Below are 19,639 nucleotides of genomic sequence, written 5' to 3'. Positions count from 1 at the left end.
GCAAGACTCATTTCTTCATGAGTGATACAAACGGATTACGTAAAATCTCTCTTCTATGGTCATTGCCATCTTGACGTCTGTGCGTGCTCAAAAGAATTTTGATGATCCAATTCCAGCAAATGCAAGCACAATCCACCGCATACTTCTCTTGGGAAAACAAGTCTTTCTCAAAGCCATTTGAATATCTCCTCTCAGACTCGTGGAATTTTTTTTCTCTCAGAATATTAATCATAAAACATTTCCGCAGCATCCGCGATGCATGTCCGCTCGCTCAAAAGAGCCGATATCCCTTCGCTAGTCACTATGACGATCGAATGTGACAAAACCGATGCGTTGGCCGACTACCTCCTTCATGATCAAGATCGATATCCCACTTCACTGAGACGAGGCATATGGTATTTCATCCGTTCCAAGGTTGCAGGCGACAGTGGAACCATTGCGTTCGTTCTCGAGACAGATGCGGAAGATTATGTTGAGCCTCGGGGTAATGTCTTGCCATGTGGAAACTCGGATGTATCCGATCAGAACAAATCTGAGGTGATTGGCGTAGCAATATGGACTCGGCATGGCTCGTCTCCCGTCGCGCGATCCTGGCAGAAACGTGCTCGTGGTGGTGTTTTCGACATGGTGGAACGAATGTTGCTTGCCATAGAAGAAAGGTACAACGCCTTTTTTCCCAGTTTGAATCCAACGCTCAATCGTGAGCATCTCAATCATCTGCCAGATGAGAAATGGGATCCTGAGATCTTTCCGGAGTATTGGCATCTTGAACTTCTGCAGGTGCATCCGCAATGGCAGCGACGTGGGCTTTCAAAATTGTTGCTCAGATGGGGACTCGAGCGGGCGCAAGAAGAACTCGTGCCTATCACTTTGACGGCTAGTGCGATTGGAAATCTGGTATACCGCAGCGCTGGCTTCAAGAGTGTTGGGTATTGTGGGTATGCGGATCTTTTTGACGAGACGAAGTTTGGTGGAGAGAGAATGCAGGCTTGGGTATGGCAACCCCAGGTTTCGAAGGCGTAGGAGTGGCAAGCACGAGTTGAGTACGTTAGCTTGTATCAATATTGTATCATGGTCGAACTTGCGAAGGAGGAATCAGCAATGACCCCCCCAGAGATACCACTAGTCTAGCCCGAAATGTTTCACCATCAGTACCTGCAGGGAAACTCTCATTCGAAAGAAACAAACACCACCTCTTCTGTCGCGTCCGACATCATTCTGCTGGGCCGGATCAATTTGGAATATCATCGGCATCTCCCTCAGGGAAGAAGAAGGGAGATCGACCAGGAGCCTTCTGGGGGGAGAGAGGCGGCGGCGGCGGCGACGGCGGCAGCGTTGGCGTATCAGGCCTCCCGGTACCAATCCAGGATCCTCTGGACATTACCATCGCGCATTAGGTAGGATCACTCTCAGGGAATTGTTGGCTAGTTCCGACGACTGGCGCGAAGTGGCAACTCAAGGGGGAGATTGTCGATGTCTTGAGGGCCAGTGCTAGCACCAAAGCACACCCATCCTCTGTTGACGGTTCCGGCCTCAACAAGGAGAGTTGTCTCTCTTGTCCTCCCTCACAATTGTGGGCAGTCATCCGGCCCGAAAACGAGATGAACGCTCCGCTCCACATCCTCCAGTCTTGACCACCAGAACTCGTCCCCCGGCTGGAAGACACTTGCCCTACAGGTCCAGGCGAAACATTTGACTTTGTTTCCTGGAGCTATGCGTAACAGTATGTTAGATTCTGACCTCTTGTCACATAAAGGCGGAAAGACACTACAGAGACGAGGGCAGAACAATGGGACAGGGGCGGAGCGAGGAGGAGCTGGCTCTGAAGGTGTGCGAGCGGGGACAGAGTAAGGATATGAAGGTTGCTGGGCCTTGACTTCCGGGATATAATTGAGATAGAGGACTCGGGGGATTTGGTGGGCCCTGTTGCGCCAGGGTATGAACAAGGCTGAACAAGAAATGATGGTTGAAGGAGTCATGGGCGCGATAGAGCGGGTGATGTGAGGAAACAAAGGTGAGAGGGAAACCTGGCGGATGAGACACAGGCAGAGGAGCCATAAAAGCAGTGAGTCAAACACCAACGCTCAATGAGTGTCCATCAGGTTGAAAATCCAGTCACGTGGGTAGGGCAAGGTTGATAGGGAGAACGTACGACACTTCGTCATAACGAACGAGATAATTTGTACTTCTCATCATGATATTTGTAGCCTCGAGAGGTGTGTCCATGATTGATAGCTCTTCGTGCTATTGAGAATGGGACGTCTACCGCTTCATTCGAAGCAACGATGAATTAAGATGACGCAGGCATTTTTGCTGATAGCAGATGTCGCGGTGTCTATCACGATAGACATGAAGGTGCGCCATGTGGTGTGGCATGGCGGTAGCCATGGATCGATCGTACACCACTGGTCATGAATCGGATGTGCGATCGTGAGGTTGAATGTATGCTAGTCCATACATATCGGCAATGACGTGTCGCCGTGGAGAGGATGTGCCACGTGACAATATAGTGGCGGTGCTGTGGCGGTGGTTAGCCCTATCAGTGTCACACAAATCACGTGATATGTAAACACAGTGCTCACTTGGGTGGGTATAGAAATAATTCTAATAGTCACAATAGACCTACAGATGACACAATGGTGAAATCAACGCAGATAGCTAGGCTGGACGGTATGTGGCTGTCTATTCATGTTTTCCGTCAATATGGAGCATTTACTAATCACGTCGAGCACAAACAGGCCTTATGCTTGCGGCTTCTGTCGATGATGAGCAGGTAGGCATTTCCTACGAGGCGGAACGGCGTTGAATGGGGGTGGGCCCGGATCAGAGGCTCACTATGGGATGGATAGGTCGAAACAGAACTCGCCGAGGTCAAATCGCAGGCCAAAATGATCTTCAGGCGGCTGAACCGAAATTCTGAGCAACAAGCAAGCATTGAATCTGGCCAATACTCCCTTCAGTAGGCAGCGCCATCGATTCAACTTGTTCCAAGCTCGACTGCTCACTAATGTGCTTCAGCTACATCATAAAAGACTCTGTCTGCTTCCTCTGCATCTGCGACCGATCCTATCCTCGCAAATTGGCCTTTACCTACCTCTCCGACCTGGCCCAGGAGTTTACCACGATCTACCCTTCACCGCAGTATTTGTCGGCGACGCTCCGGCCCTATGCATTTGTGGAATTCGATACATTCATTCAACGAACTAAGAAGACGTACCAAGACAGCAGGGCAAGTGCGAATTTGGACAAACTGAACGATGAATTGAAAGATGTCACCAAAGTCATGACCAAGAACATTGAGGATTTGTTGTACCGTGGAGATAGTCTGGAGAGGATGGGCGAAATGAGTGGTCGGTTAAGAGAGGACAGCAAAAAATACCGAAAAGCAGCTGTGCGAATAAACTGGGAGTTGATGTTGAAACAAGTATGTGAGGACTCACATCTCCACATTGCGTGACGCTGACAATCGTACCAGTATGGCCCGTTCGCTGGCTTGGGTCTCATCATGCTCATATTCATTATCTGGAGGTTTTTCTGAATGGCATTCGATGATTGTATGGGTGAAATAAGCGAGGAGCGTGACACCCCAGTTTCTGCTCATTCAGAAGCCGCTGCATTTCGCAATGCAACAATTTGGTCCATGTGAAACGATTGATTACAAAACCCGTTCATATCTCGTCCTCCTCTTCGTCAAAATCATCCTCAACGCCCATGTCATACAAAATCCTACCGCCTTCGCCTCCTCCGCCGGCCTTCTGGGCGTCGAAATAAGGCAACACCACTCCCTCCCGCTCCAGTCTTTGTCGATCTGTCAACCCAAGCTCGAAAGTCATTCCAGACAAGTCCTGCCCGGAGCTTTCCTGCTCCTTTGGCCTGCGGAATTGAGGGTGGTCATCTAGCAAAGTGACAATCTCGCGAAACGCCTGAGGGCCACCGCCCTGCTGCATCCTGGTTGCAGTCGGCAGGAAATACCATTCCAACACCCCTCTTCCGCTCTTCCTCCGATGTTCCAGCTCCAGCACAATGCCCCGCTCCTCCGGCCTCAACGTCGCACTTTTGGGTTTCAAGCCAATCACTACACCCTCAACTTCTTCCGCCAGGCCGAAAACAGGCGCTACCCGCGATTTTGCACGTGCTGACTTCGCAGCAAGGAGAATTGGGAGGGAGTGGACGGTGATTATCGTGGTGGCAAGGTACGAGAGCAGAGATAGCGGCGAGGGAGAATATGAATGTGCAGAAGCTGATGACGATGACGAGTATGGAAGGGGAACATCGGTGTGGTACACCGCGACCAAGGAAATCTGAGGCTGCCCTTGCTCAGGATCTTTGGTCTGTGGCGGCTGTAGTAATGACGACAGAAATGCTGTAAGATTCAAATTCAACGCTGGGTCAGTTGACTTCGAAGCAATCGTTGAAAGTGAGTCGATGATGATCAAGAATCCTAGTTCCTTTGCATCAGCCCAAGTCCTCTTGTTTTCAAAACACGCCCAATAGAATACGTACTGTTGCTATTCGCATGCTCCACCACATCCCGTACTTCTCTAGCAATTCTCTCCACTGGTCTCCCATCATCGTAGCACTTGATGAAAAAGTTCGCGTCCTTCGCCTTTACAAACGTCTCGAATGACAGGAATATCGTGCTTGTCCGCCCCAGCCGGGCTCGCCGCAAGTATTCACGCAGCAGCGGTTTGCCGGGCTGTTCCAACGTGTCGAGGACTAATGTGAAGGGCGAGGCATGGTCGCGCTGGCTTAAGAGCTTGGAGATTAAGAGGAGATTATGTGTTCGGCGGTGTGAGAGGTTCGTGTGTGACATATCGATCTGAACAACGATGGAGATTTGGATATTTTCTTCTCAGTTTCCTTTTCGGAATTTGATTCGATGTCTTGGATGCCTTTCTGGGGTTGATTTTGTTCCTTTTTCCACTTCAGCCTCGTCCTCTCTCGGCGGAGGTACTTCTGTGGAGGTGCTTCTTTCGAGCCACTTACACCCGTATTTTTTAGGTGTCGCTCAATTTACATGGGCACTATCTTCCTATCAACCCGACATTTAGTCTCAGTACTGTTCTTTCATTTGTGAAGAGTCTAATTAAGCTCCTGACGGAGTTGACCGTACACATAATTACGCCTATCTATGCGGAGTTTGTCGTCACGTGGTACCACGTGAGTGCATTACGTACCCTGGCTACCACACCCTCTCTCGAGATCCTTGCACACAATGTAGGCATTCGACCTTCAAGGAAAACTGCCATACGGGTGGAGGAAGAAATTAGAGATGGACAGAGAATTGTGCACAGGCTTCTCAACGAGCCGAGACGAGCCGAGACTGAGCGAGACTAGTCAGGCTCGGGCAAAACCCTAGCTCGTCTCGTCTTGGTCTCGTTAGTAGTGAGCGTCTTGCCAAGCGCTCGTCTCGTCTCGTCCCCCCTTGGATTCATGGACCGGATTAACCATTTTCCGGGGCCTTCGCCATCGGATCCAGTCTGTGGACCGCCCTGACAAGCTCGATTGATCATACTTGACATGATCCACGCATTGGATCCGATGAAATCCCGCGTCGCCCATCGGATCCAGTCTATGGACCACCCTGACAAGCTCGATTGATCATACTTGACAAGGAGTAATTCTAGGCAACAGGCAACGATAGGCAGTAGCAGAGGGTAACAACTGTTGTAACACCCGCTGTGATATGAAACCTTGACTTACAAACTGGTGCTTGATAATCAGATATCTCGAGGAAGTCTACAAGAAAGAAGAGAATAAAAAGGCTCCAAGGAGCGATCTAGCTACGCAGCTTGCAGTGAGTTATAAAGAATCAGAGAGTACAAAACTCAATGGGAACAATGAGTTGCAGCAATATAGGCGGTGTATGTAATCAAGCGAGCACTCAGTCTTGCCAAAATCGTCTCGGCTCGTTGAGAACCCTGATTGTGCACGCGTACGGCAAGTGACACTGTATTTCTTTCGCTTTCCGGCACTGTGTAGCTGATAGTTTTGGTGGCAAAAGGAAAGTAAAAACTGCATCGAGCTCACCCGCGCGCTCACCCTCGTCCCGCCCCTTTTATCATCCGCTCACCAATCCCATAGAACATGTTGCAAAGCCACCCATAGTTGGGGTTTTGGTTGATCTCGCGCAGGTGGTAGTCGTACAGGTCATACTCCATCTTGATAATGTCCATGAGCGTCGGGTCTGCCATTGTCCAACAGTTCGTAACCGAGCGTGAACGGACGAGCCTCGACGTCGAGATGTGTTGACATTGTCCAGACTGTACTTATGCCTGTGCTGTAGCCTGCGGCAGCCTACGGCAGCCTAGACGAGTAACTGTGTATTTAAAGTCGTTCATTATTCTTAGATAGTCAGATAGACAAGTCTCCATAACCCAATGTGCATGCATTTCTGCATCCATCCTCTCAACAAGATGATCCATGAATTGGATCCGACGGAGGGGGTCTTTTATCGGATCCAGTCTGTAGATCACCCACACAGGCTCTACTAATCGCACTCGAGATGCTTCGTAACTGAGCGTGAACGGACAAGCCGCGATGTCGAGATAATTCATGGATTGGATCCGATTATCTTTGGAAAAAGAGGGGCTATCCAAATATCCAAATGAGATCCAAATCGATTCACATCAAATCAAATCAAATCAAATTCGAGGCTCGATTTGATTTGATTTATTTGTTTGCAAGCCTGGCTGAGTGCCTTCAAGAATATGATGATCGAGATCTAACCTCGTCCGATAAATGTGATCAGAGGACTGATTTTTTAGCCTCCTTACGTGAACAAGGGAAGGGCAACGAGATCTCAAATTGGCACGCGTGACATGATGAATCATTTGATGAATATTTTGTAAGTACCAGATGCATATTCATTGAGTCGGACCATACTAAGAGACAAAACAGGCTTGCGGGAAGTGATACAACAGCCATTTCCCTCAGAGCTGTTTTCTATTATGTGAAGCGGGACCGCAGAATCTATGAAAAGCTTCAGCGAGAGATAGACTTAGATGACGCCGAAAAGGCTGGAAAACTGTCGCGATTCGTCACGTTTGCAAGAGTCTTGAGCTTCTGTAACACTCAGCCACCGACAGGGACTATGTATAGAATATTGGGACCAACAACTATACTATGTATAGAAGCTGAATATTGGGGCCAACGACCATATTGTGTTATATAAACGTGGATAGTTGCAAGTAGCAAGACAGCAAGGCTTCAGTCCTTGCCATTCCTCACCCTATTCTTGTGTGCACGTGATTCCTCTCTACTATACCCTCTGCACGTTACAGCTTCCATACTTGTAAGTCGGCTTGGCCTACATTGCATTGTTATTTTAAGTGCTAAATACGGGTTTACAGGCAATTATGTATCAAGGAAGCAATGCGAATGCACCCTGGTGTGTCCTATCCTCTGGAACGACATGCCCCGGAAGGAGGAATAGACCTCTGCGACATTTATCTTCCCGCCGGGACGATTGTTGGAGTAAACGCAGCCTTAGTTAGAGGCAGTCCGTTTAGTTCAGCCAGTAGTAGCAGTTCGTTCAGTTCAAATGAGGCAAACGGACTGGACTGAACTGCCATATATATATTTGTTGTAATTGTGGTCGGCTGGGCCCCGATAGCTACTCGGTGAGCACCCTGGTTGACCAAGCGCCGGGGGTGCGCGACTCCTGGCGAAATCCTGATTGGCCCGCTTTGGCTTCTCGCATCGGCCCGTGCCTTCGTGTTGAGAGAATGAATGCAGGAGTGCATGCACATTGGGCTATGGAGACTTGTCTATCTGACTATCTAAGGATAATGAACGACTTTAAATGCACAGTTACTCGTCTAGGCTGCCGCAGGCTACAGCACAGGCATGAGTACAGTCTGGATAATGTCAACACTTCGGCCCCCTGGCGCGTGTCTATTTATCCCCAAACGCGTCGCCCAAAACACCAAGTTCAAAAACCCACAACGAAAATGATTACAGAGGTGTTAGCGGCGGTGCTAGCGTTGGCGTCATCGCCGTATTGACCAACTCCTCGTCCTTCTGGATGGATTCCCTTTTCCTCTTTGATTCCTTCTTACTCCACTCGAAGTAAAAAAAGAAACAGATCGCCGTTGAAGGCACCGTGAGGGCAACCCAGATCCAGAGTCGGCTGGCGTGGCTCAGGTAAGCTGTATCTGTGAAGAAGGGCATCGCGAGAATCGCCTGGAAATGAGGAGGCCCGAGTCAGAATCTTGGAAGATCCTTGAGACGCGGAAGTTCGAGTCTCACTTACCGCGAACGACGTGCCAGGAAGGAATATTGTGGTCAGTAGTGCAATCTAAACACATTCGTCAGCACTCATCTCGGAGACTCACCCTGCCGGTGATGGAAATTCTACCGTCTTCATCGCCACGCTGTCCTTCATCATCTCTTCCGACAGCCGCTGAGACTGCAGCGCCACTCGTCGCGACATGGCTGTCTCCTCCTGTGTTGCCTGAAGAATCTTGGTCATTTCCTCTGTGAGCTGCCTCGTCTGCGCGGCAATCTGCCCCGATTGTTCGGCGTCCTTTTGCGTCGCCTGCAGGATTTTCTTCATTTCCTCGGTGAGCTGTTTTGTCTGAGCGGCCACCTGCCCAGACTGCTCTGCCTCCATCTGGCTGGCATTCAGGATGTCCTGCATGGCTGTGCTGTTCTTTAGCAGTAGGAGGTCATTCGATGCTTGATTGTTGTCGACAAGCTACGGGTACAAGTCAGCGCTCATGACAGAGTCTCCCTGTCAGGGTTATGGCGTACCACCGCAAGGACGTTGTTTATTTTCTGCTCGAGCTCGTCTCTGAACTTTGAAGTGCTACAGACTTGGGTGTTGACGTGGTCAAGGCCCCGAAGGAAACCTTCCAGGGCATCTTTTTCGCGAAGTCCTAGGCGGACAAATTCGTCATGGAAGTCGTTGTTATACCATTTGAAGTCTTGAACGATCTCAGATAGCTGGGTCAGCTCCGACCCATATCGGTGTAGATGTGCAGCCATGCAATGGAGCGATCGGTTTGTGTCTGTATTAAATTGAGATAGCTCTTCACTGCTCAGGTCCTGGTTTATCAAGATTTCCTCCTAATTTAATTGTTCGTTAAACGCAAAGCAGCGGAAGGTAGTTTGAAGGTCACTCACGTAACCGATAAGCTGGTCGTTAAAGCTGTTGAGAGCATTGTTCCACCATCGAATAGCACTGGTCAAGACAACGCTTTGGATGTAAATCGGATCACGGCCCATCTCAGGCTTATTGCATCCTGTCAACACTTCCTTCATTCGATGAATCGGCTCTTCGACAATCTTTCGCCAGCGTCCATCTTGAAAATTGAAAACCAAGGATGTGCTTCTCCCAGTGTCCGGATCGAAATGAAAGTAGATGGCCACTTTAGATCCCCGGATATCCACTTTTGGCTTGGGTTGTGACAGGTGAAGATAATTCAATGGATTCATCTGGCTCTTTCCCTTTATGCTGGAACTCTGACCATGCCGATTGTCAGAACATTCAACTTGAACTCGCACAGGGATTGTCAACCAGAAGTCCAATCGCTTGTTGGAGATTTTTGCTTGACATGGGAACTCTCGTGCGGAAGGTTGATGAATGTTAGCCAGGGATGTAACAAAGGAAGGCGAGAGATGGAACTCAGAACAGAAGAGTTCGAACCTGCTTGGTGAAACACGTAGCCGGTTTGCATCTGTAGGAATTAATTGACCATGACTGACCAAGTGCCGATTGAAAAAGCTGTCCAGTCGCTCAAGTCAGCACATCCATTTTCCCTGGAATTCCCAAAGCATCCATGACGTACAAAGTGTCGGTGGTATTGGTTTCCTGCCTGCGTCCCTAGTTCTCGATATCAGAATTGGCAGGCCAAAAGAGACAATGAACTGAGACCTTTAGATAAGAACTTAGACCTTCTGCGTCCAAAATGTTGTCGACACTGGCTGTGACCAAACTCAGTTATCATACCGGACAGCTCAACGTGATGATGGACATCACTTACCACCCGTCGTTTGTAGACTAATGACCCGCACAGATGTTTCACTAGATAGTATTGACGAACCCAGAGCCTGCATGCTTTGGCGAATGACAGGTCCATTGTCCCTAGTTCCCTCAGCATTACGGCACGTCCTCTTCACATAGCATTGTCCAAATCGAATGAATGCTGCAGTTCACTGAGGTTAGGAGGGAGACCAACAGATGAGGGATGTATTTGCTTCCAAATAGAGTGTGTACGCCAACACGGCGTCTCTTAGAGGCACCGGTGGCCTTATCAACCCCATTCTCCGAAGTCATCGCTGTTTCTCACACTTTTGTGAGGCAAGGGCTACTCCCAAACTGCAGCCGTGGAGAACGTTCTCTACTGGCATTGAGAGCTTGTGGAGATTAAATGTCTCAAGCTCAGCCTCACCGACCTTTGATGTCATTGGTCATTGCGGACAAGGACGAAGGTGGGCAGCAATGCGAGGCATCTCGATCTGCAATTTTCTCAGCCTGAACACTTTGCTCGGTTCACACAGTGCGCAGGCAGAAGATCTGGTACAACAGATCAACCTTTGGGGACACTGCTCAGATCAAGCGATGTCGAGTTTTGCTCTTGCTTTCCCCACCTCCTGGACCGTCGATAGCAACGGCCGTTTGAGCACGACTCGGCAGGTGGAGCCTCGCCTCGACCCCTCTTCATTCGAACCCTCAAGAAAAACTACGATACTTGCGCCAGAATCCCTCTCTCTAACTTTCTCCGGCGCATCTAAATACCCTACGGACTTTCCATCCTCCTGGTTATTCTCGGCGGGGAGTCAACCGTCTCGCGCCCAACAGGCAGCATCGACACCAGAACAAGACCAACGACATGATCCGCTGATTTCAGCGCAAAGACACACAACCACCTACTCTAAGCTCTCTAATCTGAGCACCTCATCCACGCTGAGGCCTACCGTCTCGGCAGCGAATCAACTCTCCGCCACCACAGATGACTTTGGATATCACGGAACGAATTTGAAAGAGAAGCTTCTGGAACATATCTCACAACATTCCTCACGGTCTTCACCAAAACTGCCACACTCGATTTCCTTGAGCACTAACCCTCCCCTAAGTCACAGACAGCCTGGCAATGCCGAAGGGCAAGCGCCGGACTCGCAGGCTGTTCCAACGTCACGGCCTGGCTCGAGCAATCTTCACTCCTCCGGTATCTCGGAGCCAGCGCAGGCTCAGTACGATGATGAGTCAAACTTGTCGGATGGATCTGGAGCAGGAGATGCGCCATATCGGCCTTTTGATTTCCCAGATAACTATTCCATTGTCACCGCTGGGACTACTATCACGAAATGATGTTCGTGCTGCGGTTAGGGCCTGAAGCTCCTATTGGCTTCCAAGGAGGGTATTTCAGGCCAAACAGCGCCGCTAGTCGTCCTCGATCACGTTTGGAAATCTTCTTTACTACAGCAAAAATTTTATTGTCAAGTATATTATTCCCCATCGGCTCTCAATCTTCGGTCATACTTATATGATAACGGGTTTTCAAGGGCTGGCAGCAATCTGTTTTAGGAACCCCGCGTTCGGGTGGAATCTATATGAGGTCTAGACCACTAGGGGAATCCCTTAGCGGTATCCGAAGCCCCCAATATCAGACAAGAAGGGAGACGAAAATTCAGGCAACGAAATGAGTGATCGCTATCCGATTACTTTGTCCTAACTACAAATGAATTTGAGAAATCACGCCCTTCGCCTTCTTCTGGTCGATTTTAAGTGGAAGTTGGAGCACCTCTCTCGTCGATGAGTTTCCCTTCAGGGCATTAAAGCACGCAACAGAGGAAGTATACAACCTTCCAGACTCCGTCAAATAATGCAGAAAGACGGCAAGAGCTGGTCTAGCTTGTCTCTCGATGTCCTCGAACTCGGGGATTGCTCGAAAGCTAGAAATCACTCCTGGTTCTAGGAGATTCTGGTCCACAAGCATCCCTACTGCGACCTCTGCGACAATGTTATCTTGCTGTAGTGCAGCTATGCCGTCACTGGTGTCGAGACCCAGCATTTTATCAAGAAGCGTCTGCTTCTGTGGTGAGATGGCAGTGCCACCTCGCTCGCTGAAGAACGCCTCGATCAGATGAAACACCAGTCTCTGGAAAAGAACTTGGCGCAGCTGATCGGCGCCCAGATGATTTCTTAACAGCCGGAAGATCGCTGGAAAGCCAGGAAGTGGGTATCGAAGGAGGTAGATGTCGACATTGTCAGTCCTGCCAGGGTCATTAAATTTCTCGTTTGCAAGAATGTCACTGAGGACCGTCAGCTGCGAGGAGTCTTGAGCGCCGAACGCCGGACTCAATGTTGAGGAGACTTGTGTGATCTTCTCAAGGCGTTGAACGACCCAGCTTGCAGCATCAGAAAAGAGTGATTTGGCACCCGCTGCGGCACGACGCATATCATTCTCAGTGATCATCTTGTCCAAGATAGCAAGATAAATTGCCCAAAGATCCTTGATTTCGAATCTTCCTCTGACAGCGGCTTCCAGCCTCTCGAGCCAGGCGCCTTGGTTGTTGTTGACCCCAACCAGACAAAGTGCATTGATGATTGTTTCCCCTTCTGGTGACATGCCATTGTGCACGAGATAGTGGGCGCAGCAGTCACAACAGACAAAATAGGACATGACATCGAGCTCTGCAAAGCTACCCATTGCCAATGGAAAGGTCAGCCTGGAGTATGACCCCTGGTCAGGAAAGTTCGGCGTCTGAAAACTTGGAGGCGCCTTGAGGAGAAGAGCGAGTACCGAGTCTCGGCGACAGAGCATGCAATTGCCCTTAAACTCATCGATAGGCTCTTTCCGGATGAACCCAGGCAAGAACACTTGATCGGCAGACATGCCCGCTTCTTCCCTTCTCCAGTCTCTTTGCTCGCAGTCCCACTCGTCCACATCTCCCATGTTATCGCCAAGGTCCCACCTGTCCGGCTTGCCTTTCTTAAGAAGGCCCCTGTTTTGGCCCCACCTCATTTTCTGATTTTGTGCTACGGCCTGTACTCTTCTGTCGTCTTCGTCGCGTCTCTGATGTTTCATGTAAAGCACATTCTTCTCATGAGCCTTTCGTAAAGCCTGTCGGAGACGTTCTAGCTCATCCTTGTCTGAGTGGTTATTCAATGCCTCGAGAAGCTGTGTGACCGCCTTCTGCGCCTGACCGACGTCGTGGCGTAGGGTACTCCTCTCCGGCATAGGCAACTTTTGCGACTCCAGAAAAGCATCAAGCTCTTTTCCGGTTCCTCTCATCATGGAGGCCAGGACGATACTCTTTAAATTATCATCATTTTTCATGATCTGCTCGATGGTTCCTGGGTCGACGTCACCAGACAGGAGGTCCTCCATTTTGACAATCAGTCCGTCTGGAAGCGCCATTTCCTGCTCAGTGAGTGCCATTACAGATGCCACCTGCACGCGTTGGAGATCTTCCAAGGCCACCTGAGGGAGTTCGGCCCACGTCGTCCATTTACTGATTTTTGGCTGCACATACTCATTGTTCTTCCTGGGAAGCAAACTCGCGAAGCTACCCTTGGCTTGCATGAGTTTGATCTTACCACTGGATAGGTCGTAGAACAAGAACAAACTGTTTGGAGTTACAGCATACAGCGCAATGCCCACAGAGATATTGCGCTCAAAGGGGGGGCCGGCACTGAAACTGTCAAATACGATGATAACAACTGATTTGTTGTGCACACCGCTCTTAGTGGTTTGGAGAGCGAAGTTTTCAACCAATCGGTCGTCGATTTGGCCGTCTGTGAGAAGAAACCAGAGATCCGAGTCTTGGATGATCTTTAGACAGTCCTCAGACTTGTAAAGGACACCTGGATTTGTCCCGCCGCCTCCTGTGAGAGCTTCCATGGCGACATTGTTCTCTGGGAGTTTGATTGGCTTCAAGGTTGAATCGCACCAAGGCAGGAGATTGACAGGATGGATGTTTGTGGATGCGCGAAGTCGGCAAATCTCTTTCACCACAGAGACCTCCGTCGCCAAAGTCTTTCCCCACGTGCTGCCGGACTTGTCCATTGCCACGCACATGGATACAGACCCAAGGCTGGTTAAATTTTGCTTCGCCTGGCCAGACATGAGTCTAGAGTGTAGATGATTGTATTGACTTAGGTAGCTGATGTTTGAAGATGGAGAGACCCAAAAAGGAAAACTTGACAACGAGGAATCAGGCGGCTGCGAGAAGTCGAGACTAATAATCAGCTTTGCCAGTGACGCTAGCACAAATCCTTCCTCGAAGGTTGCCTGCTTTCTGCCTTGCGCCTTAGAATACGAGGCAGTTGCATGAAAATCATCCGATGGGCAACGAGGCTGCACCGTAACTGAGGGCTTTTCAGCTCCACCACTTGAGAGCCAAGGTGACAACCCACGGCGATGTGACAAGGATTTCCGACTCAAGCAAATCAGGCTGAGAGTTCGGGATACTTTTCATCTGCCCAACCATGGTGGAAAGGGTCGCAGTAGAGTAACGAATCCCAATATCGCTAAGATCTGCGGGGAACTCACCCTCCTAAGAAAGGCAGGGCCGGCGTCGCTCCGGTTGCGCCAAGATGGCAGGGATGGTGGCGATCTCTCAGCCGGCTCGGGCGAGCCAGGGTGAGCACAAGGCGGCATCACCTCTTCCCAAGAGGGGGGTGAGTTCGCCGCCGATTTTCCTTCTCTTGGCAACAGGTTTCGGAGCAGTTGGGTACATCTATAGTTTTGGGGTTGCACGTGCAGTGAGGGACCTTGTCGAAGAATTTCTCTTTCCGTCCGCTATCGCGAGGTTGTGAAGCGCGAGAACAGCGTATGGGAAGCTCAGTACGAAGAAAATCTGCCTTCAAAGACGATTCAAACCTGAAGGACAATTTAACTATCGCTTCATTGAACGTTATCTTGAGACGAATTGGTTCATACATTTCTTCGACGTGTCCCTTTTTGGATCAGCCCAGCTATCAAGCCTGAGAAGCTTGGGATGTAGTTGCGATGAGGCTATGTAAGTAACCACGATTTGTGTACCGCAGAAAAATATTATGGGCCAAGTATCCACACGCGGCAATGAGAAATCTTGCACAGATGGACGTTCGAATTTGATCGCGTCCCTGTTAGAGCCCCTATGACAGAACTCGTGAGAAAAGGAAAAGTGGCCTGTGACGCAACGACATTTAGTTTTGGGGCCAGCTTCCAAGACAAGCGAGACAAAGTTCCATAGTGAGCTGATGAGATCCGTTCCATGCCACGTGTACGGAATCAATGCCATTTCAGGCGTCATACCTCAACTGCAACATCCTTCAGTCATTGATGCAACAAATCGAACGACTTGCCCTCATTTGGGTTTTTAGGCATGTCCAAACATTTTACCAGGAGAGAGATAACGACGATCTGAAGAGTACGGAACCAAAAGTTGCGTAGCTCTCAAACTGTCCAAGGGCCATGGCCAAGTCATGTCATAGGAAGCGATCGATCAGTTCAATGAATGGTCAAATACACTGAGCCCCGAGTAGATAAAGAAGCGGACAGGAACAGTTTATCGTAGCTGATCTCGATCGATCTGGCATTCCGGACCGTGTCTCTTATCTTTCCCCCATATTGTTCATATTCCGAATGGCCACCACTACGTCCGTACCGACAACCAATGCCAAACACTGCCACCAATTCTATTGCAGTAGATCCTACGCTTCCTTATCATACGGAACCGCATCCCGACAGTCTTTGGCCTAGACACTGTGCGACGTTCACCACTAGTAACAGGTAAGGCTGAGGCCCAGGTACGACCTTCAGCATCCACGTTGACGGGGTCGAGTCTCATTGGTGCCCTCACGTTTCGTATCATCGTCTCAAGTGCTCCTTAGGTACGGGGTGTAGCTCGGGATCTGTAACCGAGTGAGGGTGGACGCATTCTGGCTCTGGATGTTGGATAGATACATGCTTCTAGATAACGGGAGGGTACCGGGAAACCGTTTGCTTCTGTCTCGAACCTCAGCTGGGTCCGGAGCCCCGCCTGGTCTATCCGAGTCGTCGCTTGATCTTACTACACCAATCTCGGGCTTAGCCCAACAGAGCCCAAGTTCATATTGACTGATAAATGCTTGAAGGAAATATAGACACAAAAGGTTCGTCTCGCCCTCTGACATTCTTCTGCCCAAGGAACGTGACCACATTCTGCAAGCTATCACCTCTTTGTTGCACTTCTCCCAAGGCACCACGAGCTATGGCTACCCAGAACTCCCTCTACGAAAAAGATGTCAGAGAGACCGAGGTCATGACCGGCGATGTCGTCGACACCGGTGCGATGACTGAAGTTGTTATTGACAATGCCGATCAACTTCACCGTCGCCTCAATAATCGGCAAATTCAGCTCATTGCCGTGGGAGGTGCCGTTGGCACTGCACTTTTCATCAGCATCGGTGGCGCCTTAACCAGGGGTGGCCCGCTGAACTTACTCCTGGCGTACACGATCTACAGCGTCAACATGGCTTTCGTCAATAGCTGCATCGCCGAGATGACGGTCATGCACCCAGTCTCGGGTGGTTTCGTCCGCATGGCTGGCAAGGCTCCACAGATCTGGGCGTGCACATTCGCGGGGCGAGGAACAACGGCCTGAGCGAGTTGGAAATCAGGGAGGCCATACTCCATGCTACGGTCTACTGCGGTGTCCCCTCAGGTGTCGAAGCAATGAAGACCGCAGAGAGAGTGTTCAATGAGATGAAGGCAGACGGTGAAAAGGAGAGAGAGCTGGATGGACAGATGAAAACAAAGGAGCAGCTCGACGGTTTCAGGATCAGGTGTTGAGCGAACTGGGTGACGGAAATGAGTTGATTGGGCTGAAAGATAACGATTCACATTACGACTGAAAAAAAATATCCGGCTTGCACGTTCCAACAAATATACACTGAGCCGGTGCGTGAAATGAGTGTGTCGTTCTTGATGTGATATTCAGTGGAGCCAAAAGGCTGGTAAAGACCTGTGAAAGGGATGTATAAACGCATCGTACATGCTTCGATAACAATATAGTCTGACGGTCCCCTGAACCCCTTCGAAATAGGACAAGTCCTCCATAAAATCACGATTTTAGGACGGAAGTGAAAGACGGGTTAGCTATCATGAAGCCGCCGTCGTCTTTGGTTTCGTCGGTCTCTCGTCAGGATTTCGAGACCTGGAAGCGCCGTCTTTTTCCTTCGTCGCTCTCGTATTGGTGACATTATCCATGTGACTCGATGGAGTAGCCCCTCTGTCGTGGACCATGATTTCTTGTTCGCACGGGCTGTTCATAACGGCAGCAACGTCGGTAAGGTGTGGCGATGATCGGTCGATCTCATTCTGGGCTTCTGAGAGTTGAGGAAACATATTGAAGAATTCCATTCCATGCTTGCTGGATTTTGATGGTCTCAAGTTCTCCTAGCGACGATTTCGCATGCAAAAATTGATGGTGAGCGAAGGATCATCCGAGCAATGGAATTTGGACATTAACGGGCTCTGACATACCGAGACGAGATATATATTCAGCTGTACCAGATAGAAGAAAAAAGAAACAACTTACTATGTGTATTGTTCAGCTTTGCTGCCAAATATCTCCTCACGTCGACCCTGAATCAACGTTGGTTGGGTAGGCCCTCGGACAAACGCAAGGCCCACCCCCAGAAGGTTCGTGGTGGTCGATCGAAGAAATAAAAGTTCAGATGACACCGTTCACGATAGCATGCCTATAAATAGTACCTACCCAAATGGCTGTGATTCGATTTGCTGGTAGTGAGTGTGAGACAGTTACATACATACCTTGGTGGAAGGGGAATGCTGCATACATATATGAAGGTCATTGACGATGCATTCGAGCCAAGAAAAGAGTGGTCTAGACATGCATACCGCAGCGACAGGAACATGATCACTCCAGAAGCCAATGACCAAACCGAGAGCAGTGGTCTCGAGCGGGACCACGAGGGCTTCGTAGAAGAAAAATTCCATCCGACCATCAACATGCCAATGTTAAGCAAACTGCGATCTCGTTTGGCAAGTCCAGGCCGTCCCCATGCCCCATCCCCAGCACCATGTTGTAACGAGCTCTTGGCCGGGAAATGCGAATTCGCTCGAGCCCTTTTTCCAGAGCTTGATCCACAAAGGCGTCGCCCACCACAGCCCGTCGATTGGCCAGCCCAAAGACGAAGAGGTCGTCTAGGGTTGGAGAGGCTTTGTCGTCGGTTGGCGCTGCCATGTTTATGCTTTCGGTAAGATTCAATCGCTGTGATTGCGACTTGGGAGGCTTTGGTGGTATTGTCTGGAGGAAGTCGACCGCCTGGACATCAAAACTGGCGGCCGCTTCCGGCCCTCTTTAATACCCTCGCTAGTCGGGAGGAGCTTCCGACCACTCCCACTGTAGCACCCAAATATCACGCCACGAATTCCCAGCCATCGTAAAGGTGGCAGGAAGGGGGCTGGACGTCGAAAGGGAGGCAAGAAGATGAAAGGATCGAAGGTATAAGAAGAGCCTTCGAACCCTTAGATAGATAGACAGGTTTCAGTAAATTGCCATTCCACACCTTACCTTGTGTACTCGCAACGATTTATGATCCCTCTCTTTACACCCTTTGTTAGTATTGTTGTTACACCCACATATGTCTACGAAATCCACATGTTGCGAAACACGTGGGAGATAGGGACAAGACGATGATTCAAATGCAAGGTAATGGCATGCCAAGACAGTCTCTGGTTTGGGCCTCGCAATGGGCTCTGGCCTTGCCGCATTTTGACGCAAATGCGTTCCTCCCCCGGCCCTTGGATTATGTTACATTACAGGTTGTTCTCTGTTAAATACTTATAGATTACTCGGGCGTCTTTACCCGCATATCGCGAATCATCCGCAGCATCCTTGAACACCTCCAATGCAGCCTTGTCGAACAAGGTCTGATTGAACGGTTGAATAGTAGCAAGTGCCCCTTTATTGGGAAAAGGGGTTATCACCCCTATGCAGGATTTAGGGGTAGGAATAGGAGAAGAAAAGGGGTCAACACAACGTGTATATATACCAGCAACCTGACAGGATCGGTTGTCATCATTCAATTACCGTGCACAGATCGCCACGCTGTCGAATCAAATGACCAGGAATTTTGCTCTCCTCCGTTCACGCCGGAAGGCTATCTTAACATCGCCGAATCGCTAGTGGATAATCTATACGCATTGGAAGCGTTTGCAGAGGCAGAAAAGATGTTAGAGCTCATGATTGTGTACGCCCATGACCTGCCCTTGAGCGCACTCGGAACATGACAATGAAATGTATGGACTTATTTTCAATAGTTCAGTTCAGGCCCCACAAGAATGTCCAGAAATTGCAAAGTGATTCCCAACCCTGTGTGGCATCGAATTCCAATAGCTAATCCTTGGGCACCAGCATGCGAACACGCGCCTGGTGGTCGAGGTAGATGTTTCTTTACACACGCGGGATACAATTCCTAGCCCAGATACTTGAAAGAAAGATCAAAAAGATCACCGACAGGCCATCGGGGTTTCGGGTAGCGCTGGATTAACCAGGTATTGCGATATCGTTGATAATAGATCATCAAGGATCCGCTGACCGTGTCCATGTATGATTCGTACCAGGAATCAATACCCCAAGTCAAGAGAGTCACCTTGGCTCTGGGGCGTGCTTCGATCAGCTCGTGGGTGAATTCCTC

The 19,639-nt window shown here is 49.7% G+C and overlaps 7 protein-coding genes across 7 annotated transcripts; 3 read left to right on the top strand and 4 right to left on the bottom strand.

Moving 5' to 3' along the window:
* Nucleotides 1–255: 255 nt before the first annotated feature.
* On the top strand, nucleotides 256–3,538 carry Z518_00494 (uncharacterized protein; the record flags this gene model as incomplete). Its single annotated transcript, XM_013421096.1, has 6 exons — nucleotides 256–938; nucleotides 2,621–2,670; nucleotides 2,739–2,773; nucleotides 2,850–2,959; nucleotides 3,019–3,424; nucleotides 3,476–3,538. The coding sequence occupies 6 exons, from the start codon at nucleotides 256–258 to the stop codon at nucleotides 3,536–3,538; spliced, it is 1,347 nt and encodes a 448-aa protein (XP_013276550.1).
* A 130-nt stretch (nucleotides 3,539–3,668) lies between these two features.
* Nucleotides 3,669–4,813, bottom strand: Z518_00493 (uncharacterized protein; the record flags this gene model as incomplete). The annotated part of the gene is made up of 2 exons (XM_013421095.1): nucleotides 3,669–4,441; nucleotides 4,504–4,813. The coding sequence occupies 2 exons, from the start codon at nucleotides 4,811–4,813 to the stop codon at nucleotides 3,669–3,671; spliced, it is 1,083 nt and encodes a 360-aa protein (XP_013276549.1).
* A 3,143-nt stretch (nucleotides 4,814–7,956) lies between these two features.
* Nucleotides 7,957–10,279, bottom strand: Z518_00492 (uncharacterized protein; the record flags this gene model as incomplete). Its single annotated transcript, XM_013421094.1, has 9 exons — nucleotides 7,957–8,184; nucleotides 8,255–8,299; nucleotides 8,360–8,698; nucleotides 8,755–9,069; nucleotides 9,127–9,727; nucleotides 9,792–9,826; nucleotides 9,878–9,927; nucleotides 9,987–10,087; nucleotides 10,182–10,279. 9 exons carry the CDS (start codon nucleotides 10,277–10,279, stop codon nucleotides 7,957–7,959), a joined length of 1,812 nt encoding a protein of 603 aa, XP_013276548.1.
* A 285-nt stretch (nucleotides 10,280–10,564) lies between these two features.
* On the top strand, nucleotides 10,565–11,314 carry Z518_00491 (uncharacterized protein; the record flags this gene model as incomplete). The annotated part of the gene is made up of 1 exon (XM_013421093.1): nucleotides 10,565–11,314. The coding sequence occupies one exon, from the start codon at nucleotides 10,565–10,567 to the stop codon at nucleotides 11,312–11,314; it is 750 nt and encodes a 249-aa protein (XP_013276547.1).
* A 364-nt stretch (nucleotides 11,315–11,678) lies between these two features.
* Z518_00490 (uncharacterized protein) lies at nucleotides 11,679–14,075 on the bottom strand (the record flags this gene model as incomplete). Its single annotated transcript, XM_013421092.1, has 1 exon — nucleotides 11,679–14,075. One exon carries the CDS (start codon nucleotides 14,073–14,075, stop codon nucleotides 11,679–11,681), a length of 2,397 nt encoding a protein of 798 aa, XP_013276546.1.
* A 2,110-nt stretch (nucleotides 14,076–16,185) lies between these two features.
* Nucleotides 16,186–16,766, top strand: Z518_00489 (uncharacterized protein; the record flags this gene model as incomplete). Its single annotated transcript, XM_013421091.1, has 2 exons — nucleotides 16,186–16,544; nucleotides 16,595–16,766. 2 exons carry the CDS (start codon nucleotides 16,186–16,188, stop codon nucleotides 16,764–16,766), a joined length of 531 nt encoding a protein of 176 aa, XP_013276545.1.
* Nucleotides 16,767–17,943: 1,177 nt separating this feature from the next.
* On the bottom strand, nucleotides 17,944–18,183 carry Z518_00488 (uncharacterized protein; the record flags this gene model as incomplete). The annotated part of the gene is made up of 1 exon (XM_013421090.1): nucleotides 17,944–18,183. One exon carries the CDS (start codon nucleotides 18,181–18,183, stop codon nucleotides 17,944–17,946), a length of 240 nt encoding a protein of 79 aa, XP_013276544.1.
* Between the last annotated feature and the right edge of the window lie 1,456 nt (nucleotides 18,184–19,639).

Source organism: Rhinocladiella mackenziei, assembly GCF_000835555.1.
Source record: "Rhinocladiella mackenziei CBS 650.93 unplaced genomic scaffold supercont1.1, whole genome shotgun sequence".
Lineage (NCBI taxonomy): Eukaryota > Fungi > Ascomycota > Eurotiomycetes > Chaetothyriales > Herpotrichiellaceae > Rhinocladiella > Rhinocladiella mackenziei.
Note: the sequence above shows the minus strand (reverse complement) of the source record. Positions and strands in the feature narration are given on the sequence as shown.